The sequence below is a fragment of the Ptychodera flava genome, chromosome 11, assembly GCF_041260155.1.
Source record: "Ptychodera flava strain L36383 chromosome 11, AS_Pfla_20210202, whole genome shotgun sequence".
In the NCBI taxonomy this organism is placed as follows: Eukaryota; Metazoa; Hemichordata; class Enteropneusta; family Ptychoderidae; genus Ptychodera; species Ptychodera flava.
The window spans coordinates 32,840,525-32,864,606 of NC_091938.1; the positions used below are offsets into that span (position 1 = coordinate 32,840,525).

Consider the following 24,082-nt stretch of genomic DNA (forward strand, 5'->3'; position numbering starts at 1 on the left):
CCTACGATGATCTCACTGGTCATCCAGACAGCACTATCAGAGACAGAATCCCATTCATCTCGCCCATAGGAGACTGGCCAAGCCCCTTTACAGAACGAACATAGAGAACATCAACCTGGTTACACGTCATCGATTTTACAGCCTGTTGGTAACACGAACTTAATATCCCATATTGCTTGGAACGTCAGAGGACTCAAATACAAATGGCGGGATGACAATTTCATTTCATTCATTAGAAGGTATGATATTATTAGTCTAGTTGAAACTTGGGCAACCGAAAAGGGTGCTTTTTTCTTGGAGGGTTATGTTTGATTTGAAATAATCCGTTCAAGTCTTTCCGGCAGAGGTAGGCCAAGTGGGGGTATTGTATGTTTCGTAAAACAAGCTGAGTAAACATGTCAAACAACTCAATCGAGATTTAGATTTAACTGAAGTTTTATTGCTAAAATTGGACCTTTTATAATAAAGCAATTATATTGGGTACGATTTATGTCACGCCCCAGGACTCGTCAAGATATTCCAACGATGATATATTTATTCATATTGAAAATGATATGTCCTTTTTTCGAAACCAATATGATGATTGTCAATTTATGTTATTAGGTGATTTTAATGCACGGACAGGTGGACTTGACGACATAATTTTACTTGATACAACCGACCATCTGCCATTGGATGGAAATACTTATGTAAATGATGATGTTGAAATCGACAGAAATTCTTGTGACACTGAAGCAAATGTATATGGTAAACATTTGATTGATTTATGCAAAACAGCTTCTTTGTATATTGTAAATGGCAGAGTACCTGGCGACCAAGCTGGAGATTTCACACATATGTCAGAGAGAGGTCAAAGTGTAGTGGATTACGTCGTAGTCTCATCCTCTTTTTTTTCAAGTATTGTAGAGCTTATAGTTGGCAGATGATTAGATTCTGACCACTTTCCATTAATGTTAAATATAATGTAGATTTAAGGTGTGTGGTGTAGTAGCCCAAGATTTTCAAACTCAACCCATTTCGAGCAAGACCTTCACCAAATATTCTTTTCTATTTGAAAAATCTGTGAGTGAGTGCAGCCAACCAGAACTGCAAGCCATTGTGATGACATTCCTCGAATCAGTGAACAAAGATGATGACGACGTTTAGACCACTGTTTGCATATTCAATGAGTTATTTTACAAAGTTTCAAAACCCTTGCAATATGGCAGAAAATACCATTCACCAAATTACGGCTGGTTCGAGAAGGAATGTTGTCGCACGAGAAGCAAGGTTTACGCTAAACTGAATAACTACAGGTCAACTCATAGTCACCAGGACTTGATAAATTACAAGACCATGAAAAGAGAATACAAACAGTTGATTAAAACGAAAAAGGACACTCATAATATCAACAGAATTGCCGAGTTGACATCATTACTCAAGGCAACTGATTCGTCCAAGTTTTGGTCCTTCTTTAGAAAGTCTCGTTGAGCAACGCCCAAGTCTTTTTCAAATAGTGAATGGTTCAACATTTTAATTCTCTTTTCAACCCAGAGAAGGATAAAGAGAACAAAAATTTCAGTGAGCTATGGGAAGAAATGGAAAGATTTGTCCAAGACACCATGAAGGGGGAGTTGAATAGCGCTCAAAATAGCAATCAAGATGACATTGCAAGTGAAATTATTGATCAACAAATATCAGAAGAAGAGGTTAGACAAAGTATTAATTTTCTTAAAAATACAAGTCCCCAGGAATCGATGGTATCGCAGCTGAATTCTTCAAGCAATGTAGTGATCAAATCAGTCCTCTTTGTGCAAGTTATTCAACAAAATTTTCGATAGTGGTACATTTCCAGATTCATGGTGCGAGGGGATAATATTTCCGATCTTTAAAAAAGGTGATAAGTCAAAAGCAAAAAACTACAGAGGCATCACATCACTACCCATCATTAGTAAAATCTACACACGTATTCTCTATAACAGACTTTGGTTTGGGAAGAAAACGTTGCTCCTTTGAGAGAAGAACAAGCTGGCTTTAGAAAAGGTTACAGTACAATTGACAATATTTTCATTTTACATACTCTTATTCAAAAGTATATAAATGTTAGAAAAGGGAGATTTTATTGTGCCTTCATCGATTTGAAAAGGCCTTTGATAGAGTGAATAGAACTGCAATGTTTTATAAATTGGGGAAAGCAGGACTTCGGGGTAAAGTGTTTAAGACACTTGTGTCAATATATGATACAGTGAAATCATGTGTATTGAGCCATGATGGATTGACAGAGTTCTTTGACTGTCCGAATGGAGTAAGACAAGGCTGTATTCTCTCACCTTTTCTGTTTTCGTTTTTCATTAATGACATATACGACGAGTTCAAGCAAGATTCATGGATAGATGGATGCTCTCTTTGTATGGTTGAGCTTTTCTACATTTTATTTGCAGATGACTTAGTACTCATTGCAGAGAGTGCTATTAAATTACAAAGACTTCTCAACCAACTCCAGTTATATTGTACACAATTCAAAACTAGGGTAACCTTGACAAAACAAATATTGTTGTATTTAGAAAGGGTGGACCACTACGCAAGTATGAACGATGGTTTTATAAAGGGAAACAAATTTCAGTCGTTCTTATTTCAAATATTTGGGTGTTGTATTTCATCAAGTCGTCTCTGGAGTAGAGCGCAGGAGGTCTGGGCTGACCAAGCTACAAAAGCACTATTTATGTTAAATTCAAAAATACATTTTTAAAGGTTGACGCTATTCAGGTATGTTTTAAAATCTTTGATTTAAAAATCCTCCCTATTTTACACTATGGAAGCGAGATTTGGGGGCATATAGAAGGTTACAATATTGAAAAAGTACATGTTAAATTTTGTAAACAGCTAATTAGACAAAAGAAATGTGTGATAAATGCTGCAGTGAGAGGGGAAGACCTACGCTGAGATCAATGAGATTATTCTAGATGGTTAAGTACTGGTTTCGTATATTAAAAATGAATCGTAATAGATATGTATTTCAGGCTTACCAAGAGCAGTTTAAAATGGCAGAACAAAATAAAAGATGCTGGGCAACAAGTTTAAAAGTATTCTTTTTTCATATGGGTTTGCAGAAAGTTGGCTCAGCCAGGGAGTAGGAAATGAAGTTGTATTTTTATCTCAGTTTAGACAACGTTGCAGAGATATTGATGTCCAGAATTGGCATGATCAGATAAATAGTTACAACAGATTAGCTACTTGTACTTATTTAAGAATTCGCTTTCTTTAGAAAATTATTTTCACATTTCCATGAAACCAGTCTTTTAAAATGTATTTACATCCTTCCGTATATCGTCACATTCATTGAATATTGAAAGAGGGCGACATGAGGGTCTTACCAAAGAACATAGAGTTTGTATTTGTGATAAAGTGTCAATTGAAAACGAATTTCATTTCTTGCTAGTTTGTCCTATGTACACAGAACTCAGGATAAAATACATACCTGATTGCTATTACATTTTACCAAATATCAATAAATTAATACAATGATTACAAAGTAAAAATTCTGATATTATCAGAAATTTATGCAGATTTTTGTTTTATGTGTTTAAGAGACGGAGTGAAAACTCCAAAGATACTGTAACAATTTTTGCTTGTCGGAATTGTTTCTTTTTCTAAGTGTTGACCTTTGACTGTATTATTTGTGTGGTATTTTGTATGGCATAAAGGGCCGGTGGGCTTTAGCGCAAATAAAGATAACAATTCAATTCATATTATGCGTACAAGAAATCTGATTTTGGAATTTCATTGAAAATGTTCATCCACTATACATCGGAGTCTATGAGGAAACTATGAATAATTTTTTTCAAAGACAAAAATAGGTAAACCTGTGTATTTATGTACTCTCGATTATTAATATTAATGTACTTGATTAGACAAGGGTGGTAACAAATGGATGTGTTCGCCAGAAATTTGATTTTGGAATTTCACCGAAATGTAGATTCACTGTTCATGATAGTCTTTGAGGAAACTATGAATATTTTTTTCCAATACAAAAATAGGTAAATCTGTGTATTTATGTACTCTCAATTACTCATTCACATTAATGTACTTGATTGGACTAGGATGGTTACAAATTTATATTGTGTGGAAAAAATGGGATTTTAGAATGTCACCGAAATATTTTGACATTTAATTTTTTAAATCTATTAGGAGACTGTAAATAATTTTTTTCCAAATACAAAATTGTCTAAATCTGTGTATTAACATATTTTCATTTTCATTTTTAAGTACTTAGTTAGACTAGGATGGTTTAAGGTTGATATGTGTGCAAGAAATTGGATTTTTGGAATTTCACCGAAATGTTGATTCACTATACATTGGATTCTATGAGAAAACTATGAATATTTTTTTTACAATGCTAAACTAAATTAATTTGTGCTTTTATAGGTGTTTGATAATTGATACGTACTTGATTCAAATAGAGTATTTGAATGTTCAGATGTTGACAACAATTATGATATTGGAATTTCACCTAAAGTATTTCTCTTTTCATGGTAATAGTAGTCTACAGGTAACTGTTAAATAATTTCCCTGACAAAACTTGCTATATCTCTAATATGTACGTAATAGGAATTGTTCATTGCCCTCAGTGAGCTTGATTTACAAAAGACATGCCTCAGAGTTGCCAAGTCAAGATGTTCATGTGACAGATAATTATACTTTTGTTCAGATTTACAGTTAAATGACTTCAGAGAATGAAATCATGCAGCAAATCATTTTTATCTCCCAGAATATTTCTGAACACTGAAACTGCTTTTTGACGGGATGGATACTTATGAAAATTAAGTGACCCCCCTCTGAGCTGTTTGAAAAATACATGACCCCCCTTTGCAGTTTTCAAATTTAAGGTGACCCCTGGATTTTGCCGGCCCATCCCCGGCCGTAATGACTGAACGCTCCCTTAATACAATGGTAATATTATTGAGCGGAGTGATAAGGTTTTAAATATTACATCATTGAGTCCTGACAGTTCAGTGTTAGCATAATGTATGCAGTATGTAGTGCGCCCTTTCTTGTTGACCGTTTGACAAGCTGTACAATATTAATAAACGTTAAACGTTAAACGTTAAGTATTCTCCCTAGGAATAACTAAAACTGTTGCAGCTAATTTACATAACAATTAGTTTAATTGTTGCTGTGATACGGGTTTGCGGACCGAGGTCGTACGGCGGAAGGGCCATAGCATGCAAGGGCACATACGGTCGAGGTTTTGAAATCCCGTATCAGGGCCGTAAAAGTTTTATCATATGCCTTACTGAATTATTTTGTAGCTCAAATAGTATTTAGAATAGTTTTGGACACAAAAATGCGTGCGATATCAAAGCTCCATCGCCATTTGTGTCTATGTTTCAGAAAGGTTCATAAACCGCATGACAGTAATTTAAATGTATGAATGTACCATTCGATTATGAAAATAGTTCTTCCCAGGAGATTTTCGTCTAACATGGAAATAAAGCATATATTATTATTGTCATTTGTATGTAATGAAAACTACTCAAGAGAGGCATGTAATAACAACATTATAGCCCAAAAAGAGACTATGTCATTCCAAATTTTCTCCACACAGGAACTGGTCTGATTGGGATTATAACATGTCTACGAATACTACTGGTCTTGATGTTTTTCACAAATTTTAGATCAGCCCAATGTTTTTGACACCTCTCACGAAGCACGTTCGTGATTATACATAAAATTGCGGTTCTCACCTATATCCTATTCTAAACTACAAAAAGCAGCTACACTGCTACCACTACACCGTTTCGGTCGCCCAGAAAAGTGTCTTGGATATCCAAATGAAGCAAATGTTTTCGAGCATGATCGATAATTGTTCTCAATCATGCATTACTACCAGACATGAACACTAGTCTGGATGATCACTGATGGCATCGGTGACATGGGGCCTTAGTTAGTGACCACTACCTATCTGACTTACAGATTGATATATGGCGGGTGCCACATGTGGGGCAGGATGCGCTTACTATTTTCGAAACACCTGACATCACTTCTTGGTCTTTTGGCCAGAGGTCCATATATCTTTCTTTCATGAATTTGACTTTGTTTGTGTACTGTCTATTTACTGTCTGTTCTGTGCTGTTTTGTGTCTATGTTTACAACTATTGTCTTACAAATTCTGACCTGGTGTTATTGGATTATGGATTGGTATAATTGCGATTAATTTACCATTTTACAGACACGTGTTTTCCAGCATAGAGACGGTCGGTTACGAAAATTCAATATTGCGACGGCGCAAACCGCGCGAGTATGATCACTGACGCAAAACCGTGCAGTGTAGTTCACGTCGGTGATCATGTGAAATAAATCATTTCAGCATTTGACGCATTGATGATACTTTTTGTTTGAAACTTTTTTGAGTGAATTTGATTGCCGTAAAATCAGAACTACGCTCTCTTTACATCTGAACTAGCGTTGCATTAGCGCATGCATGGAGGCGATCGGCAGTGAGTTTCTTCTGGAATCACCGGCACCTAATAAAGCGATAACTCAACTAAGTCCTGGTCAGAAAAAAAAACTCACGATTTCTCTCATATATTGCATTCACAAAATTACTTTTTATTTACAGACTTTGAACAAGTCTGAGGGCAGTGGTACATCTGACAATTGCTAACCGCAAGAAATCCGAGTGCATGCTGTTTCTTGTGTATTTTTTTATTCGCATCGCAGGGTGGAAAATATTACAATGCTTGTGAAAGGGTGAATAAAACAGCGAAGTTAGGAATTTTTTCTGCATTCGCTTTCATTAGCGCTCAATTAAAACATGAGGAAGGCTATAATTATTGAAGTAAATTTGGTATCCTCTCCAGATTTTACATAGATTACTTTTTAAGCTGCAGTACTTGTCACTAAATTGTATCATTAGACGAAGGTTAGATTAACAAAATGTAACAATAAGATCTAATTCAGATACATGTTTTAAGATATATTATTGGAAGTGTCCATATCATCGGTTTCAAAAATATTAAAATTATAATTAGGTACATAAAACAAGCTCATTAATAGGATCGAACCGCATGTCCCTGTCAATACCAAGTGCAACATTATGTAAAATTAAAGTGGTAGCCCTTTTGTGACTAGAAATTGGCTATTTCATTGCTTAAATTGATTGATTTTAATAGATTGTAAGTACATACATTAACAGGTTGCGTTTGCGAACCAAATAATCCTTTTTGCACCATACATGTAGTTAAACCCGCTTGCTGACTTAATCTTAAATTCTAGCAAGATGTTTATATAATGATTGCAATTTAAAAGAAGACAAAAGACAGAAACGTCTCATAATTTTCTAAACACCTCAGTTAATCATGATACCAGGCCTTTTCGACCCTTGCTTTAAAGGTCAAGGGAATGTTACTGATCGTATGGCCACTGCTTGCTCTAGCCACGGGCCCGTGCAGTGATGCAGTATTCCAATTAGTTGAAAAGTGAATTGCAAACTATAAGGCAATGTTCATACTAGTACAAGTAAACTTTCAATTGATACGATGAACTTGAAAGTTGTGTATGCTTTCAAAAACGCATTGCATTCAGATAATTGGATTACGACAAATCACGAATCTATTGATTGTTTAAATGAGCTAGTTGACGCCAAAGTAGGTTATCAATCAGTGTAACTAGCTGACTTCGAAGGTACTAACATGGACGATTGCTCATAGAAATAGGATTGCATTATGCCATTAAAATGAAAAAAATGTAATAGTTCTTGCATTTGTATTGAAGATTATTTCCTTTATTTTAAAAAGTGATTTTACTTCGGCTCTCTTCAAAAGGGCAGCTCGAGTTAGAAATACGTTTATTATTATTTGTAACAATGACGGTTTTCGTATTGCAGCTACAACGCTACATTAACGTCACAATACACTTGACCTTCGTTTGGTGAAGAACCGCGCGAGGATTAACTGCAGATAAAAATATGTTTTCAAAATTTTAATATCACTAGATTTGGAACCGCCAACTGCAACATGTGATGACGTCACAAGAATAACGCTGCCTGGTATCAACTACACATACATAGATTCATTTCCGATCGTCGTCACAGATAATGTGGATGAAGAAAATCTCATCAGTCGTGAGTGTACACCGACATTAAATGGTACTTTCTACGCGGGTGAGACAGATGTTAGATGTATATTCGAAGACATTGCTGGCAACAAAGCCACCTGCGAGTTCGTCGCTACTGTTGCCGGTACGACTATTTTTTAACAATGAAATTTTCCATCAAATCAACAATTCCCAATCGCACTCATTGATATCATGACGCACGATAGTGTGACGACGCGTGGAGTTGTTGCGTGCTAATTTTCTTGCAGTCTCTTTTGGTTTTTAGATCTGTGGTCTTTGCAATTCATTTCAAAAGTCAAAGTTCAAAAAAGGATCCCTTTGCTCTTTATTGAAAAGTAAATGCAGTCGATTTTAAAGTCTCGATTGATGAAACTCTTTCCGACTTATTCGTAGTTTTACTGTGATTTGCTTTATTGAAACGTCATTATGTCAAAAGTAAGAAAGGCGTCAATACAATTTCCTTTAGCCATTATATTCATTTTCAAACTACTAAACCCTGTGAAAAGTATCTTGATCCTCTAAAAGATGTTGTAAAATACTTAATTAGAAAATTATCCATTGCTATTATCCAACTACAATATATGATCCACTCAATTGCCATTGCATCATTCAGCTAGCCGAAGGCTTAAACAAGATTTATTCTATTTTCGAAACGCAAAAGATCTATACCATTCTTTAGCTCCCGAAGATATTAATTTTGGCACCAAATAAAGAACCTTAAACAAACGCGCACTTTAATAATCCAGTACGTAAAAAGAGGGCCACCTATGTGTGATAAAATACAATCAGTCATTCACCCTGCTAGTAAATAAATTCGACAAAATACATTTTCAAGGTCCTCGGCATGTGAGTTCACCCAGGACAAAGCCACTATTATCTTGGACACAATTACGATATTTAACAAAATTTTATAGTTACAAAATCACAAAATAAGAGTGAATAAAATTTAGATGTTTATTTAATTTACATGAAAAGATTACCCATCTACAGACACAAAAAAGTGCGAACAACCGAAATAAGGTTTTCACCTACCATTTAGTTCTCCGCAAGTCAAAAACACAAAGAGCTAATAAACATTATCTAAACTATAAAATACAAAGCAATAATCAAAACATACCAAAAATTATAAGTAATAAAAATGTAAAATCTGTCCAAATGATGACTGATAAAAGCGTAAAGAGTAAAAAATTTAGGTATTGCTCCGTCTAACACTTAGTTATGTAATTTTAAGCTCCTATCTTAACTGCACATATAGAAAACTTCCCTCAACATATTTCGATGCGAAATTTAGATGGTTGTAAATTATTTGTATGATAGACATTATTAATTCAAACAACAGGGATTTCAAGACAGATCATTTTGGAAGTACTATCGCAAGATTTGTAGATCTGACTGTTTACAAATATGATGTAAAACTGGTACAACAGTCATTTTCCTTCAAGGTAATACATTAAAAGGTCCATGTGACATTTGTGATTTACAAAGTAAAGGTAGTGACATACCTTATAGACACTTTATGATTTGTGTTTCTTGTTGTCAATTAAAAATGTTCCAACGCTTATAAAGTATATATTTCTGAAAGCCATTATATTGGGGAATACAACCGTATACAGTACACAGTCATTATTTTCTTAATAGTCACGTGACAAGTGTTTTGCTGAACCTTCCAAAAATCGGCATTTCTTCCCTTTAGCGAAGATGATGAAAGATTTCCAGTTTTCAAGTGTCAACACTTGGCATGTGAAATGCTTGTAACACATATGAGCAGACCAACATTTCCACAACTGTATGTACTGACTTCCTGTCATGATAGAGAAGTTATAACATTGTTGTCTCAAAATTGTAAATTGTGATGCAAGTGATTTCGGTTATTGCTGCTGAAAGGATGCTTCAACCTCACATGTCTACTGTAGGCATCACAATGAAACGAAAATATGTGGTGTTCGAACACGATGATGTGTAGAGATGGAAGAGAAATGTTTTTTTACTTCTTTTCGCAGCCCCTAAATATTGGCCAAATCTTTTAGAGCCCTTTTGTTCGAAAAGCAATTCGAAGGCTTCCCCGCCTTAATTTAAATAGAACTTTCTCGCGCATTGCGTTTGAAAGTGGCGTAGTAACGGCGAGCCTTCGCATTTTCGTAGTTATTTCACATAATCGTTTGAAATTCTGTTGAGGAGTTATTCCCTTCTCCATTCCTAATATGCACTTTGGTGGAAAATTAATCGTAGCAAACAGCTGAACCAGTCTACTGATAAATCAATCACCACAGATAAAAACATATACACAAGAAGAGTAAACGAAAGAGCGTAACAAATGTAACTCCCAATGGTTATTCTCTGATTAAAGAGGAAAACCATAACCACGAGCCAAACATAAATCCTACGTTGACTCTCTTGAACGCAGGAAATTTTGTACATAATAAATGACATTATATACATTTAGAGCTGAAATGTTTGGAGAAATCGAATTATATCCATATATATCTTGGTATATAAGAAAATGTTATAAATGGTAATCGAGAAAGCTGTCAATTGGGATCATAATATTTTCACTGTACGGGTAAACGGGCGACTTGCTATTTTATGTCCCATATAAACACCAGATATGAACTATGTTCCCGTCTTAGTATGTTTCAATAGGTTGTGACTGCATAAAATTGTCAGCAATATCACGAGCAATTCTCATGATGAATGATATCATTGATTCGTTTTAATGTCAAATAGATAATGAAATAAAAATGCAAAATTTCTTTTCCTGCTTTAAATAACATTGTATCATCACTCTTCGAAGCAGATGTGAATGCCTTTGGTAGACTTTGGTTGGACTTCTTCAAGTCTTACATGCAAAATCTTGAATTATATGCAAATTAGTAATTCTCTAATGGCTTTTCATCTATTGCAATAATGGCCCTGTCACACCTTCAAGATATAGCCAGTTTATGTCAACGTTTATGGCAAATGCGCTGGGCGTACGTCTAATACGTTATGAGAGAGTTTTGTATAACTAATTAACTAATTATAATTTTGTATAACTATAAGGCATGATAGTATATGCCGTAGCACGGCGACTTTTGTGCATGCAGGAAACTTTCGACGCATGCCAGCCTATGGCTTATATGTCCCCACACACAGACCATAAGATGTAGGTGATATCTCTTTTGCTCTGATTGGTCCTCAGGTGACTACATAGTGTATCCTGATTGGTCCATTTAAATCTACCGTGATTGGTCCGCTCCAGGATCCGCATTTTACATCAAGCTCGACCTGTATTTCCAATGTATTATTTGCATATAGAATATAAAGAGTCAACTTAGTCACGAAAACATCGTTAGTTCAGCAGTAAGCGTTTTAGAGGAATTTTGATACGTCAGCATACGTTCGTAAAATTGTCAAGGTGTGACAGGGCCCCAACATTTGTCGTCGGTACACATATTAAGTTTCATCGGCTTTTTTCAAAGTCCTTCAGTGTTACTTCAGTTATTGGAAAGTAACGAAATACGGGTTGAAATAAGTAAATCTATTGACTTTTTTAAATAGTGTCACAGTATTGTAGTGTTTTTAATATATAGTCTGTTTCATCAACTTTGGTCAGGTCAATCACGATACAAATTCCTAATTCAGAAGGTTCGTTCAACATAAAAATAAATAGGTAATTGACATGAAATATACGGACCAACGTAACTTTGTGATATGGATATGTTTCATAGACTTGAGTGTGGTGATTTTGTGCCAATACTGTCACAATACTCTCCATGAAGAACAACTTGTAGACAAATATTCTATATTCTATATGACTTTATAGTATCATTATGTAAGCCTCATCCACAAAACTATAAGTACTGAATAAAATTTGACAACATCTTTGAATTAACTACACTGAAATCGGTTCAACCGTTCGTGAGATATCTTGTTCACAGACAGACGCACTGGCATTTATAGGTACAACGTTAGTGCAAGTGTGTGAAAATGTAAGGTAATAAAACAACACAATTACCGAAAAAGGAATAACTCGTGTGAAAATTACAATTAACATAGCGTCATAGAACAAGGGAATTTATATGTCAAATTTTCTCCTTTCCTCTCTTACTGATCTAGCCGTACACTGTCAAGTTAAGCCAGCAAAAGGTATGTTATTTCAATTGTGCAGTTATTATTATTTACCTTCTTTTTGAAAAGAGTACAAATTTGTGAACCTTCCCTATTTCTTCTAATTAGTAATTTCACACTACTACTTCCAAAGTTACCTACGCAATTGATGCTTTACAAATATAATGTTGTCGGATATCTATGTTATCTTTGTCATTTGTAATTTACCACCAATTGTAGTATAATGGCAATCATTTTCAACTTCAGGTACATCACTGTTTGACATGTACAAGGTGGATTGCTACCATGTGGAACTATTGGTAGAAAGGTCATTTTGTGAGAACAATGACTCAGCTCAACTAGTTTACGCGTTGAGAACGAGCACAGGCAGTTTCTCAGACGTAGGTGACTTGATATATACATCTGCGGAGAGTTCATTTCCAAAGATGTGGTTTCCAAGTGGGAAAACAAGAAAACGATTACATCGTAGACCTCGTAGTAATTATCAGTGATGTGTGTGGAGAAATGGGAGACTTCCTTTAAATGCAACAGTGAGTTGGTATTTTATTACAATACTTCCTGATTTGTTCTTGTTTGAAACCATCCAATATGAGAAAAGGTCCGTTTGTAGTTGAACTATTCTTGGTGTAGGGGTACTTTGGCTCTCTTAGCTCAAAATGGAAGCCGGGAACCCTTTTTCCTAAGCTATGATTTTGTTCACAAAACTGACCAGGGCAACACATCTGCAAAATTAGCAATATGGCAATCGCTGAAATCATCGAAATTGCCTGGTTGTAGTTTAAACACCATCGGGTAGGTCACTTTGGAACCGTAATTCAAAACGTTTGACGCAGACCCCTTTTTCTTTAGAAATTTTGTTTAATTGATTGATTAGAAAAATAATAAATACACTTTTAACGTTGACAAGACCCAACCTTAAAGCGCCAATTTAATTGTTTCAGTATATCTGTCTCTATACAATGAAATATTGTGTTTGTGGCAGCATCATGTCCTGTACTTGCCACGCCTGTCCTGTAATTTGATGGAAGGGGCAAAAATCGGTGATATTTAGAATCTTTCTCCTTTGATTCGTATATTTTGTACGGCAAAACTAAAAGGTACACCTTGGCGGGTTAGTACGTCAGTGAAATTCAAATTGGACCAATCAGATAGCTTGTTAGACTCACAACACTATGCCAGTTCTCAAGCGACAATACCACAGCAAGATGCAGTCGTGCCTGTGACTAATACGTGTTCACAGATATCGAGACTGCAACAAAAAGAATCGTCGAGTCACTGTTCATGACAACGGATCATACTTTAAAATAATAAAGACACCATTAAAAGATGTCAAAACAATGGGAAACTCGAGTTACTTTGACAGCAACGTAAGGAAAATGACACGTTATTCCAGTACTTTCTTGATTTTTGACCCTGCTCACCCCCATCGCCTAAATAGAATAGTCTCACCATGTCAGCAATGGTTTATTTTCAATGACGACCACGGTCGATGTTTTCATTCTCTGAACATGCAGTTGCTTTTGTTTGAAGCAATTATCCTTTCATTTGTGAAGCCTTTTTCCTGGTGACTATTACAATCACTGCTATGTTGTTGTTTTCACAAGATGTATACAGTTTGATACTGGAATATTGAGTTGCCTTTCCGTGTAGGCAATATGCATGCCATTCCAGTTCACATTTACTCAGATCAGCAGCATACATGTACATGACGTCTTTGTTTCAAGTTTTTTTTTCGACGCTGAAATTTCACCAAAATGTCACTTCTGTATTCAGAGATTGTGTAATCAATTTCTTTGGATAAAGTCGATTTGGAAAGCGATAGAAACATCCAGAGGTGTTGAAAAAAATCGTGCATAAAATTAGCATAAATTAAGCGTCAGTGGCAGAAAAAAATTGGTTGCTCGAGCCCCTCCCCTAGTTTTACCGCCGTTCAGTGTTGCCGAACCGGGGGCTTATAGTAAACTCGGACGAGTACGGTTTTGTTCGTAGTTGGACGGTTACTGTCCGTTGTTTACTTTCTATAGCTAGAAAACTATCAGAATTGAACCAAAACCAATAACAACTTTTCCAGCCGCGGAAATTCAACCATGGCGACAGTCTCTCTGTATTTGTTTACTTCCGGGTTCCCATGTGTCTGCATTTACCAACATAGGCTCGTAAATCTCACGAACTGATTGGAAATAAGTGCTTCCGCACAGATGTGTAGTTGAAGTACTCTAGTGGAACCTTCTTCTCATAAGACAAAAGTGAATGTTGCGGCAGACAAAGTTGTCGTGAACTGATTCGTAAAGGCAAAAAAGAACATGGCAAAATACGCCAAAGTAAATTTATCCAGGTTCGAGCCCCACAACGGTAACATCCTCAGTTCGGGCCAAGGCAGGGCTAACAAGCTATCTGATTGGTCCAATTTGAATTTCACTGACGTACTAACCCACCAAAGTGTGACCTTTTAGTTTTGCCGTACAAACTGCGCCAATCAAAGCAGAAAGATGCCAAATATCGCCGATTATTGTCCTTGTCATCGAATTACAGGATAGGTCTAGTAAGTACAGGACATGATGCTGCCACAAACCCAATATTTCAATTGTCTTGCATTTATTTGGTGTGTTTTTCTTGTCTTGAAAATACAGATGTTGAACTCCCGGTTTCTCCCCTTGTCTGAATATATAGAGGGAGTGAATAAGTCTAACCCTAACCCTACCCCTAACCCTAACTTAAGCCTAACCCTAGCCCTAACCCTAACTTAAGCCTAACCCTAACCCTAACCATCGGAAATACATATCAACAAACAAACAAACAAACAAACAAATAAATAAATAAATAAATAAATAAACTGCTCTCTATTGACAAATATTAACAAAATAGCTTTTCGCTGTTATTTTATTAAAAATAACAAATAAACAAACACAAACACATACACACAAACAAACACAGACACAAATAAACAAGAAGCACGAGTTTCCTGTGGAGCTATTTTGATAAATGTGATGGGGTCACTCAGACTCAGCGACTTGATCAAGAACATGTTTAGTGTATTTGATCAATCTACGTTTTGACGCCCTATGTTCATTAGCTGCTGTCTACATGTACGTCGTATTCATTTCAAACATTTTAAGCTACGGTGAAAGTTTATGAGTCAAGCGGAAAGTTTTCTTCCTAAAATCAGCATTTTCTCTACAGCAACTGTAGAAATCAATACTTAAAAACAATGTTAAGAATCACTTAGCTAACTGAGGGTCAGGTATCACAGCACAAAGGAGGATCATGGCGACATTAATAAATACAGATAATTTTTTAAGATTCTCTCAGCTACAGGAGGGTCAGATACCACATCACAGAGTAGGATCATACGCACGAGCAATCCCTTTGCGCGATTTCATGTTGAATTTCCTTGACTGAAGAGAGCAAATCGTTGAAAGAACTGGATCGAGATGTTAAGCTTCCATTGGCCCTGGCATGGAAATCATATTAATAAGCAAAACTGGTTCGGACACAGACATCATCATCCTATCAGTGTTTCAATATTTCTAGGCAGTTGATTTCCTCATGTTGCTAGTCAATGTAGAAGCAATACAATTATATACGTGTCATGTTATTGCATTTAATCCTAATATGAATAATCACATTTTGGAATTACGGGAGCTACACTAGAATCAGAATCGATATGAAATATGCAAGATTTTTTTGTACGGTCAGTAGCAACTATTTCAAAATTTTATACTAAGCCACAAGTCTATTAATAGTAGATATCACCTGCCTACATGAACAAATTCGCATTCAATCAGTTCAAACTCCAACTCGTTTACCCTTCATGCCACAAAGTACGAGTTTGCCCTTTCAGGACATATAATAACTGTTCTATAATTCTATAATCTATTCTATAATCTATAATCTATAATTCTATAATACGGTAATAATCTTTACGGCCCTGATACGGCTTTTCCGAGGTCGTACGGCGGAAGGTTCCGAACGTGCAAGGGCCCGTACGCCGTACGACAAAGGGCCGCAAAAGCCGTCTCAGGGCCGTCAAGGTTTTATCATATACCTTTATGGAATGATAAATGTGTAGTTTAAATAACATTCAACATAGTTTAGGCAATAAAAATGAGTGCGGTATCAAAAAATCTTCGCCATTTGTGTCATTATTTCATAAATGTGATGGCCGCTTCCTGTCGCATATTGCCAATATAATGACGTCATTTATTCACTTGCAGAAGTCTAAAACGCGAAAAGCAACGTACATACTATAGTACGTTACCAACAGAGGCTGAAATCGTGGTGTAAGAAGGCCAAAGCGTGATGTCAACTTATTATAATGTATACTGAACAGGCACGCACTTAGTATACACAGGATTTCATTAGAATTAGAAATATCAGCCAATGTCACCGTCGCGGCTCCACTGTCGCCACGCGCAACTACGATCTGAGCGAGCAGATGTTTTCCTAATCTCGCGCTGGCTTTGTCTACGAATGGAACGTTTGCGGATATAGTACCGCGCGTAGCAACCAGAATCGAGTTAGTTCAGAAATGCACGCGTAGCAATCAGAATCGAGTTAGTTCAGAAATGCACGCGATTGCCCATATTTGGGCACGGGTCGGGGCGTGATACATAAAAAACATGCAAGGAAGTATGGGCGCTTTCCCTAGAGCTTTACACAGGCACGTGTATGTAGGTATATGATAACACATTTAAAGGCATCTAATAGTGGGTTAGATGTTTCCCTCACTTAACCAATGGTCATCTAACATCCCAGCATGAAAATTTAGCTTTGGATAGTATTCAATTTTAAAAGTGACCTAACCCAACTTTTTAGAGTAAACGTTCAATGCACATAGTTGCAATGGGGGTGTGTAGACTTCTTCCTGTAAACTGTGATCATATATAGACTGTAATAGATATTTCTAGTCGCTTGGTATTCATGCTTAAATAACACTGCCTTTCTCTCCTTCTTTCACGCTTTTCAGTTAGTGTAACGCATTCAAAGCCTGGCAAAGTCTACATAGCAAAATCATACACAGAAATGTCCAAATACAGTACAAGTATCGCATAACCTGTCGCATTTTTTCGCATCCGCATCGCATCGCATTCGCATACGCATCGCATCAGTATCACATCGTCACTTTCCTACATCGCATACGTATTGGATCAACAGGGAAAAACGTAGATCGCATTATTGTCGCAGCCCGAGGATGCGTCGCATCGTATTGCATCATTATTTTCTTGCATCGTATACGCATCACATCATTCATTGTCACAGGCCAAGAATGCGTCGCATCTCTTCGCATCGATCGACTATTTCAGGTCACTTTGCATGCCCTAGATCGCAGCGTGACAAAAGTACATACATCTCATTGAAAGCACAATGTATCCAATTGTCACGTTAAGCCGATTCGAAAGTCATAGGTGTATTTTTTTAATGTGGTAAATAAGTAGTAACGCTTACTGCTCAAGAATTATGCCGGGTAAAGTATTTGTGACATAGTGCCATGTCATTATTATTCATTAGCTATCATTGCTATTTATGAGGGCATGTATATCTGGCTTTGCCAACGTGTATGCTCGGAAGAGTCTCCAGCACGCCTCTAGATATTGTACCGTAGCCCAGTGTATAGTGGCATAAAGTAGCATTTTTAGATTACGCTCTGTCCCAATTTTCCTTACATCCCTTCAATATTGGAATACCAGCCTTGCCAGCCCGACACGCTACACAGTGACCGACAATACCATCATAACCCTTGTCATATCACAGTCTTATATTTCTGTTATGACAGTAAGTATGACATTTACTATCCCTGTACGTACATGTCTCATAATATCGTCCCTTCTTCGTGATTTTCTTTTTTTTGGGAATGAGCTTCTCAACCTTGATTATCCTAATGTTTTATCGTAATAAAGGTATCCATTTCCGTATTTCTGCAAACAAAGTTTATGGACGATGTCCGAAAAATTTGCCAATCTTTTGATGTAAGTATGCTTCCATCCAAAATGAACACATTGGTTATTCATATTCTATGTTGTGAACAAATTGCCGAAGTCGCAGTTTATATATTTGAAAAGATATAGCTTGACCAGTGTATAAGAATATTTTCGCAATAAAACCATCACGTTTTCGTCGATGTACGATGTTCGAGTACATTTACCCAAGTTACCTACACTTGTACATTTGTGAGGAAAGTATACCCTTCAACTTGGTTCACATGAGATATTATTATTCAGAACACATCTATCAGTTTTATGTGTGATGTTAGGACGGATTTGCAAATATCGCGTCATTTTTGTTTTCTTTGTTATTACCGTTCGATTTATGCTTTAAGGAACAAGATTTCCTCTTTTGCCGATATAATGTTGTCTAATGAATGAAAATAATATTTACGACCAGCTTCTTACTACCCATTCTTTGTAACTGAATTTTCCATTTTGTTATAGTATTATATGGTTTTTTTCAGTTTTATAATAGATCTGCTGATCAGGTCGACAGAAATATAATTTTGATACAGTAGCACAGTTATGCCTTTTGTGTAGAAATCAAGATAAGTTTATAGATATCGCATTATTTTCACTTTCGTCATGGTAACAAAACGCAATCTTCCTATCAGGTAGACGTACAATTATCAGTATAACACAGCTATCCTATAATGTCAGGAAAAAATAACCGACAGATATGTTATTAATCCCCTCTTTGTTCGACGTCAGTGACACCTTGTCGATATCACGTCCTTTTTTTCATTTTTGTAGTGAGAAGATACATTGCGATCAACTTTCTAATGTATTTGTTTTGTAAAACTTTTTCTCTTTATGTTTGAGAGGAAATTGGTCCCCAATGTGATGCTCTCTTGTCATTTTGTGTTGCATAAAGATGACTCCTCTTCGGTTCACAGGATACAACATGTCATTTGTTATACTCTCATGTACAAACATGGATGGACAGATTTGCAAGTGTGTCGGCCTTTTTATTTGCTAGCCCACTCAATAAATTTTCAAACATATTTACTGGGAAACGACAACAATACTTGTTAAGAATTGGGCGAAAGCCAAGCAGTATTCCGACAACAACCGTAAATCTGACTCCACTTTATTGTAAATTTCCTTACAAAGTATATATGAACAATTTGCCCTTAAACATTTTAGAATGTCTGTTGAGGTACAATTCTGTTATTTCTCTACTTTTGAATGTGTTTCTGGGAGAATTCAATCTAGTACATATGACTCGGCGTGCAAACTCTGACATGCTTTCATTTGATCAAGGTACAGGTACAACCTCGTTCTTTCCCTATAAAATGCCACTTGACATCATTGATGTGATTTTTACAAGCACGATTGATGAGTATACAATTGACGCGTACATGACAGCTTTTTCCCATACAAATTTCTGCGAGAGCTTTTGCCAGCTTAATGAGTTGGTGGGTGTGTGTGTCAATATGTACGCACTGATAACAATGAATTTTAAATTTGACGCCTGAATCAAGCATGGCCAGTGATTGGACAGAAACGCTGTTCAATTTATCAGAACACCCCCACTGTAAGTAAAACGTTTGTTTATCGGGTCCTAGACGCCACTTTTTGTACAACTTCAGACTTGAGTTGAGCACCTAAGATTTCTTACCTAAGCAGATAGTTTAATCAATTGCGATTGAAATGGATGCCATCGACATTGGAGTGAACAGCAGAGTTGAAGCACTTGACGAAGTGAAGTGGTGGCGAAAAGCAATGGACTGACTCTATAGCTTCGATACTAGACGATACTAGATTCTGTCAAATCGCAAGAATATAGATCCGATATATCGGAGATTTCACCGCCTCACAGTTCTGGCCAAACCCGATTTCCAAGGACTGACTCTAGCTTCGATACTAATCGAGACTAGATTTTGTCAAATCGCAAGTAAATAGGGGCCTATCCGATATATATCGGAGATTTCACCGCCTCACAGTTCTGGCCAATCCCGATTTCCAAGGACTGACTCTAGCTTCGATACTAGACGATATTTTCTGTCAAATCTCAAGTAAATATCCGATATAGGCTATATCGGAGATTTCACCGCCTCACAGTTCTGGCCAAACCCGACTTCCAAGGACTGACTCTAGCTTCGATACTACACGATACTAGATTCTTTTAAATCGCAAGTAAATATCCGATATATATCAGAGATTTCAGCCCTTTTTAGATCTAGCTAAGCCAATCTAACTTCAATCATTAGTGGCCGTAGCCTAAATATCGGATATCGTATAAAATTAAAGTGCAATGTCGTGGTGTCCTCTCAAGCACGGTACCTCTATACGTACGTGTGTGGAAGGACTGCAGCACAGTCAGTGACAAAATACTCAGAGAAAAAAAAAAAACAATGTTTCATCATGGATGTACTACCTCCATGGGTTAATGGGCGCTGAATGGTATGATATTCGTAGCAGTATCCATCGGAAAATTTTCACTAGCGGTTTACACGTGTCGCATGACCATAAGTTTTCTTTCTCAAAGAAGCAGGTCTTTAGTCAAGATTTGAAAACTTCACTACTTGATACTGAACGAATATGTCTAGAAATCTATTCCACAAGGAAGCAGAGGCCTTCATACGTGCAGTCGTCGCTCTCGTTGTTTTTCCCCCAGGCGAATTGGGGTTGCAACTGAAAAACCCTGAGTCGTGCAACGACAAAAAGAGTCATTGTTTTTTCCTTCGCACGTACGAGAGAAATGGCTGCTGCTACAGCGACATACAAGAAAGAATGATCATTATAGACTTTGAGTCTTGTTCGTTTAGTTTACATGTACGGACAGATGAAATAAAAAAACATTAGCATATACGCTGACCCGCATATAAACAAGACTGGTTTATGATATTGTACAACTGTGACCGTCTTTGGTTTAGACCTATTGGAGGAAAATCTATTTGCATTTTTTGGCGTTCTCTTTTATCGATTAGACTTTTCTGTGCAAGCAGCAAAAATACCGTAACATCAAAAATAAGCCACAAACTAGGAGAGAATGTTTTTAGTTGGGTTGTGGATACTTTCCCCTCGCCTGAAGAGGCAGAATGAGCCTGATGGGCACTGCTAAAGCTGTACCACTGTCAATCGCGACGTACTTGAAGTTCGCCGGCAATGTTAGCCGTGAGTTGCGTACAGCCTCCGTGTGTTCCCGGCGTTACACGGGTTAGCCGGCATGTGAGGGGTATGTGAGCATTGTTTTGTGTGTCTGTTAACATAATAATGATAATTAATAAGTCAGCATATCAAAATTAGATTACAATATATCAAAATTGGACCACATCAATATCTTACATGGATACATTATACCTACATTAGATAAAAAAAGAAAAACCCGTTTATACCCGCATGCTTCGTACAGGGTTGGGAGAGAGTTGCCGCGGCCGGTATACGGGCGGAGCAAATCTTTATGTCCGGGAACGCTTGCGCTTACAAGCAGGCGAAGTACGTCAATTTTTGTTTGAGTGTTAATCCCATTGACCGGAATGTTCTGCCCCTGTGTATGCAGGACACTTGTCCATAATAACGGAGAAAACATCAGTGTTATAGTCATTCATGCAAGTAGCCTGATCATGAACAGGACCATTGATACATGTCGTACCGATCGACATGATCGCAACCATAATAGTCGTCGCTGACGAGTAATGCCACGGTGCTACTGTCAGCGTAGAGCGGATCATACGCGAGCGCGTTCACGTATAGCCGTGGTTTTATGGGACTTTAGAGGGGGTGTTAAATACTCAAAATTATCGTGTGTCTCAACGCATTTATTTTCATTTGCGACCATAAACATGGTGACTTACATATTTTACAACAACTTAACATGCACTTTTAATAGTTTGCTAGTATCCGTTCGACTCAAGGACACAATGGACCATCGTTAGGTGAAACTACCAAAAATCTAGTTGTGGACTTGTCAGGTGGGAGTGCAGAGAAATACTTAGAAGAGCCAAGTGTAGAAATTGGGACTTAGAGGAGATAATTTGTTTGCATTCCTGCCAGCCTGATCAGAAGCAGTCTTTGTAGTTTTATCGCCCTCGTTCACGCTGAATATTCATAGACGTGGGCACTATCCGGTTCTCGGGGCCTGAACCGGATAGTGCCCACGTCAAAATTTGTATGGCCAAAAGTTGGAATGTTTGCAACTGATGAAATCCATGATGATGCGATGCTCATGGGGTCCGATCCGCGATGCGATAGGTAGACGATGCGATGCAGATGCGATCGTTATGCGATGCGGATGCGAAATGATATGATTGGTATGCAATACGCATTCTGTACATTTACAATACGCATTCTGTACAGCGCTTGTCTTTGAGTTTGGAGTTTCATTGTTTGGCACACACGGATTTCTTGACTGTAACGGACACACAACATCAAAGGATGTGAAGATTGCCGCACGTTCTCTTATAGTACCGAATATTTCTAAATTAAAAACACTGTAGTAGAGCTTTACCTCTCGAAAAAGTGACGGTTACAGTATGATACTGATTCAAGAGTATGATTTGGCCAAAACTTCGCAGCCTCGTCAACCACAGAGGGAAGCTCACAGAGCATACTACCTCACAATGGTCAACCACTCCGCAAGCTTGGTTCGACCATTTTAACAACAACCGGCATTATTTGTCCGGATAAGTCATTTTTATTGGAAACATCGACATAATGCAAACTTGGAGTTAGTATTTATGGAATTTGGTGACGAAATTACATGTGTCTTGAATCCAGAAACGTAGCTCAAGGCATGCTTCTATTTCGTTATAAGTTCTGACCGACGACTCATCAGTTTTAAAAGCAGCACTAATTTGATTGTAGCCCACGGGCCGTGTTGCCATGGTCAGTGCTACACAGCCAACACGACAGAAAAAGAGGGCGCAAGACCCGTGGGTAGCCCTATAGGACGAGTATAGCGAGAGTGTTCAGTTTGGTTACGCCGGGAGGCGGTGTAGCCAAAACCGGACACTCGCCATATCAATAGGGTGCAATTATTGCACTTACAGTTTTGATTGCTTCCTAGGAATTCAACGTCGATCAATATCCAGTGATACTCATTGTCGACGACTGCAATGCAGTAAGTTGTAGTTTCTGCAAAAACATACCGAAATGTTCTTTACTCAGTTGTTTACTGTCGATGCTGCCAATCAAAATATATTTCTTTGCCTTTTGTAAGTATGGGCTACGAAGCCAATCGCTTTATCACCATCAATGTCTTTGTATTTCGTCAACTATCAATCCCTTGAGATTACTGCTCGTTGCCTTTCCACGGACGTACGTTCTTCCATTTGTATTGTACATTCTTTCGATGGATTACCAAGGCGATAAATATAAGTTGAGCTTTGTATGGCAGAGCTGTGTTACCGGTAATACACATGAATCTGTTGCCACGCAGAGCTACATATGCGAAGGTATGACGATAACCGTTAGTCAAGTGTCACACAGATATGTTTTTATTTTGTCTTAGACTTGCTCAGAGTCATATGCATGGCTGAAGGAGACTGCGCATTTTTGACAACTCATATAACCGAAAAAAAATCTTTTTCTAGAGGGAAAAGTTCTGTTAGAGTCTTGCTAAAAAGGACTTTGTACGTATTGGACTCTTCGGTCCGGGGTTTGTTTCAACATCTCCCGAGGCACTTATCCGAAAAAGTAGCATAAAGGGTATTGCAGCAGTGGCAAATAAACCATTGTTTTCAGATACGTTCTTCGTATTAAGTTTCTGGCATGATGCTCTACACTGAGTTAAACCAGCAAAATGTCCAATTTGCTCTGTATTTATTTATTTGAAAGCCCATTTTCGTATCAGTGTACCTTGGAGAATATCCAAACACTGTGCTGTGAAAATTTACCTTCTTTCGCCAGTTGTTGCCCATACAATATTACAGAAAGGACGGGTCGAACTTCCG

General features: G+C 37.3%; 1 protein-coding gene across 1 annotated transcript in view; it reads left to right on the forward strand.

The window, feature by feature from the left end:
* Positions 1-1,499: 1,499 nt before the first annotated feature.
* Positions 1,500-24,082, forward strand: part of LOC139144495 (uncharacterized) — a 31,592-nt gene continuing 9,009 nt past the window's right edge. The window contains exons 1-3 of the mRNA XM_070715192.1: positions 1,500-1,698; positions 7,973-8,218; positions 12,448-12,581. Of these exons, the coding sequence (XP_070571293.1) occupies positions 1,500-1,698; positions 7,973-8,218; positions 12,448-12,581 (579 nt within the window). The remainder of the gene's footprint in view (positions 1,699-7,972; positions 8,219-12,447; positions 12,582-24,082) is intronic.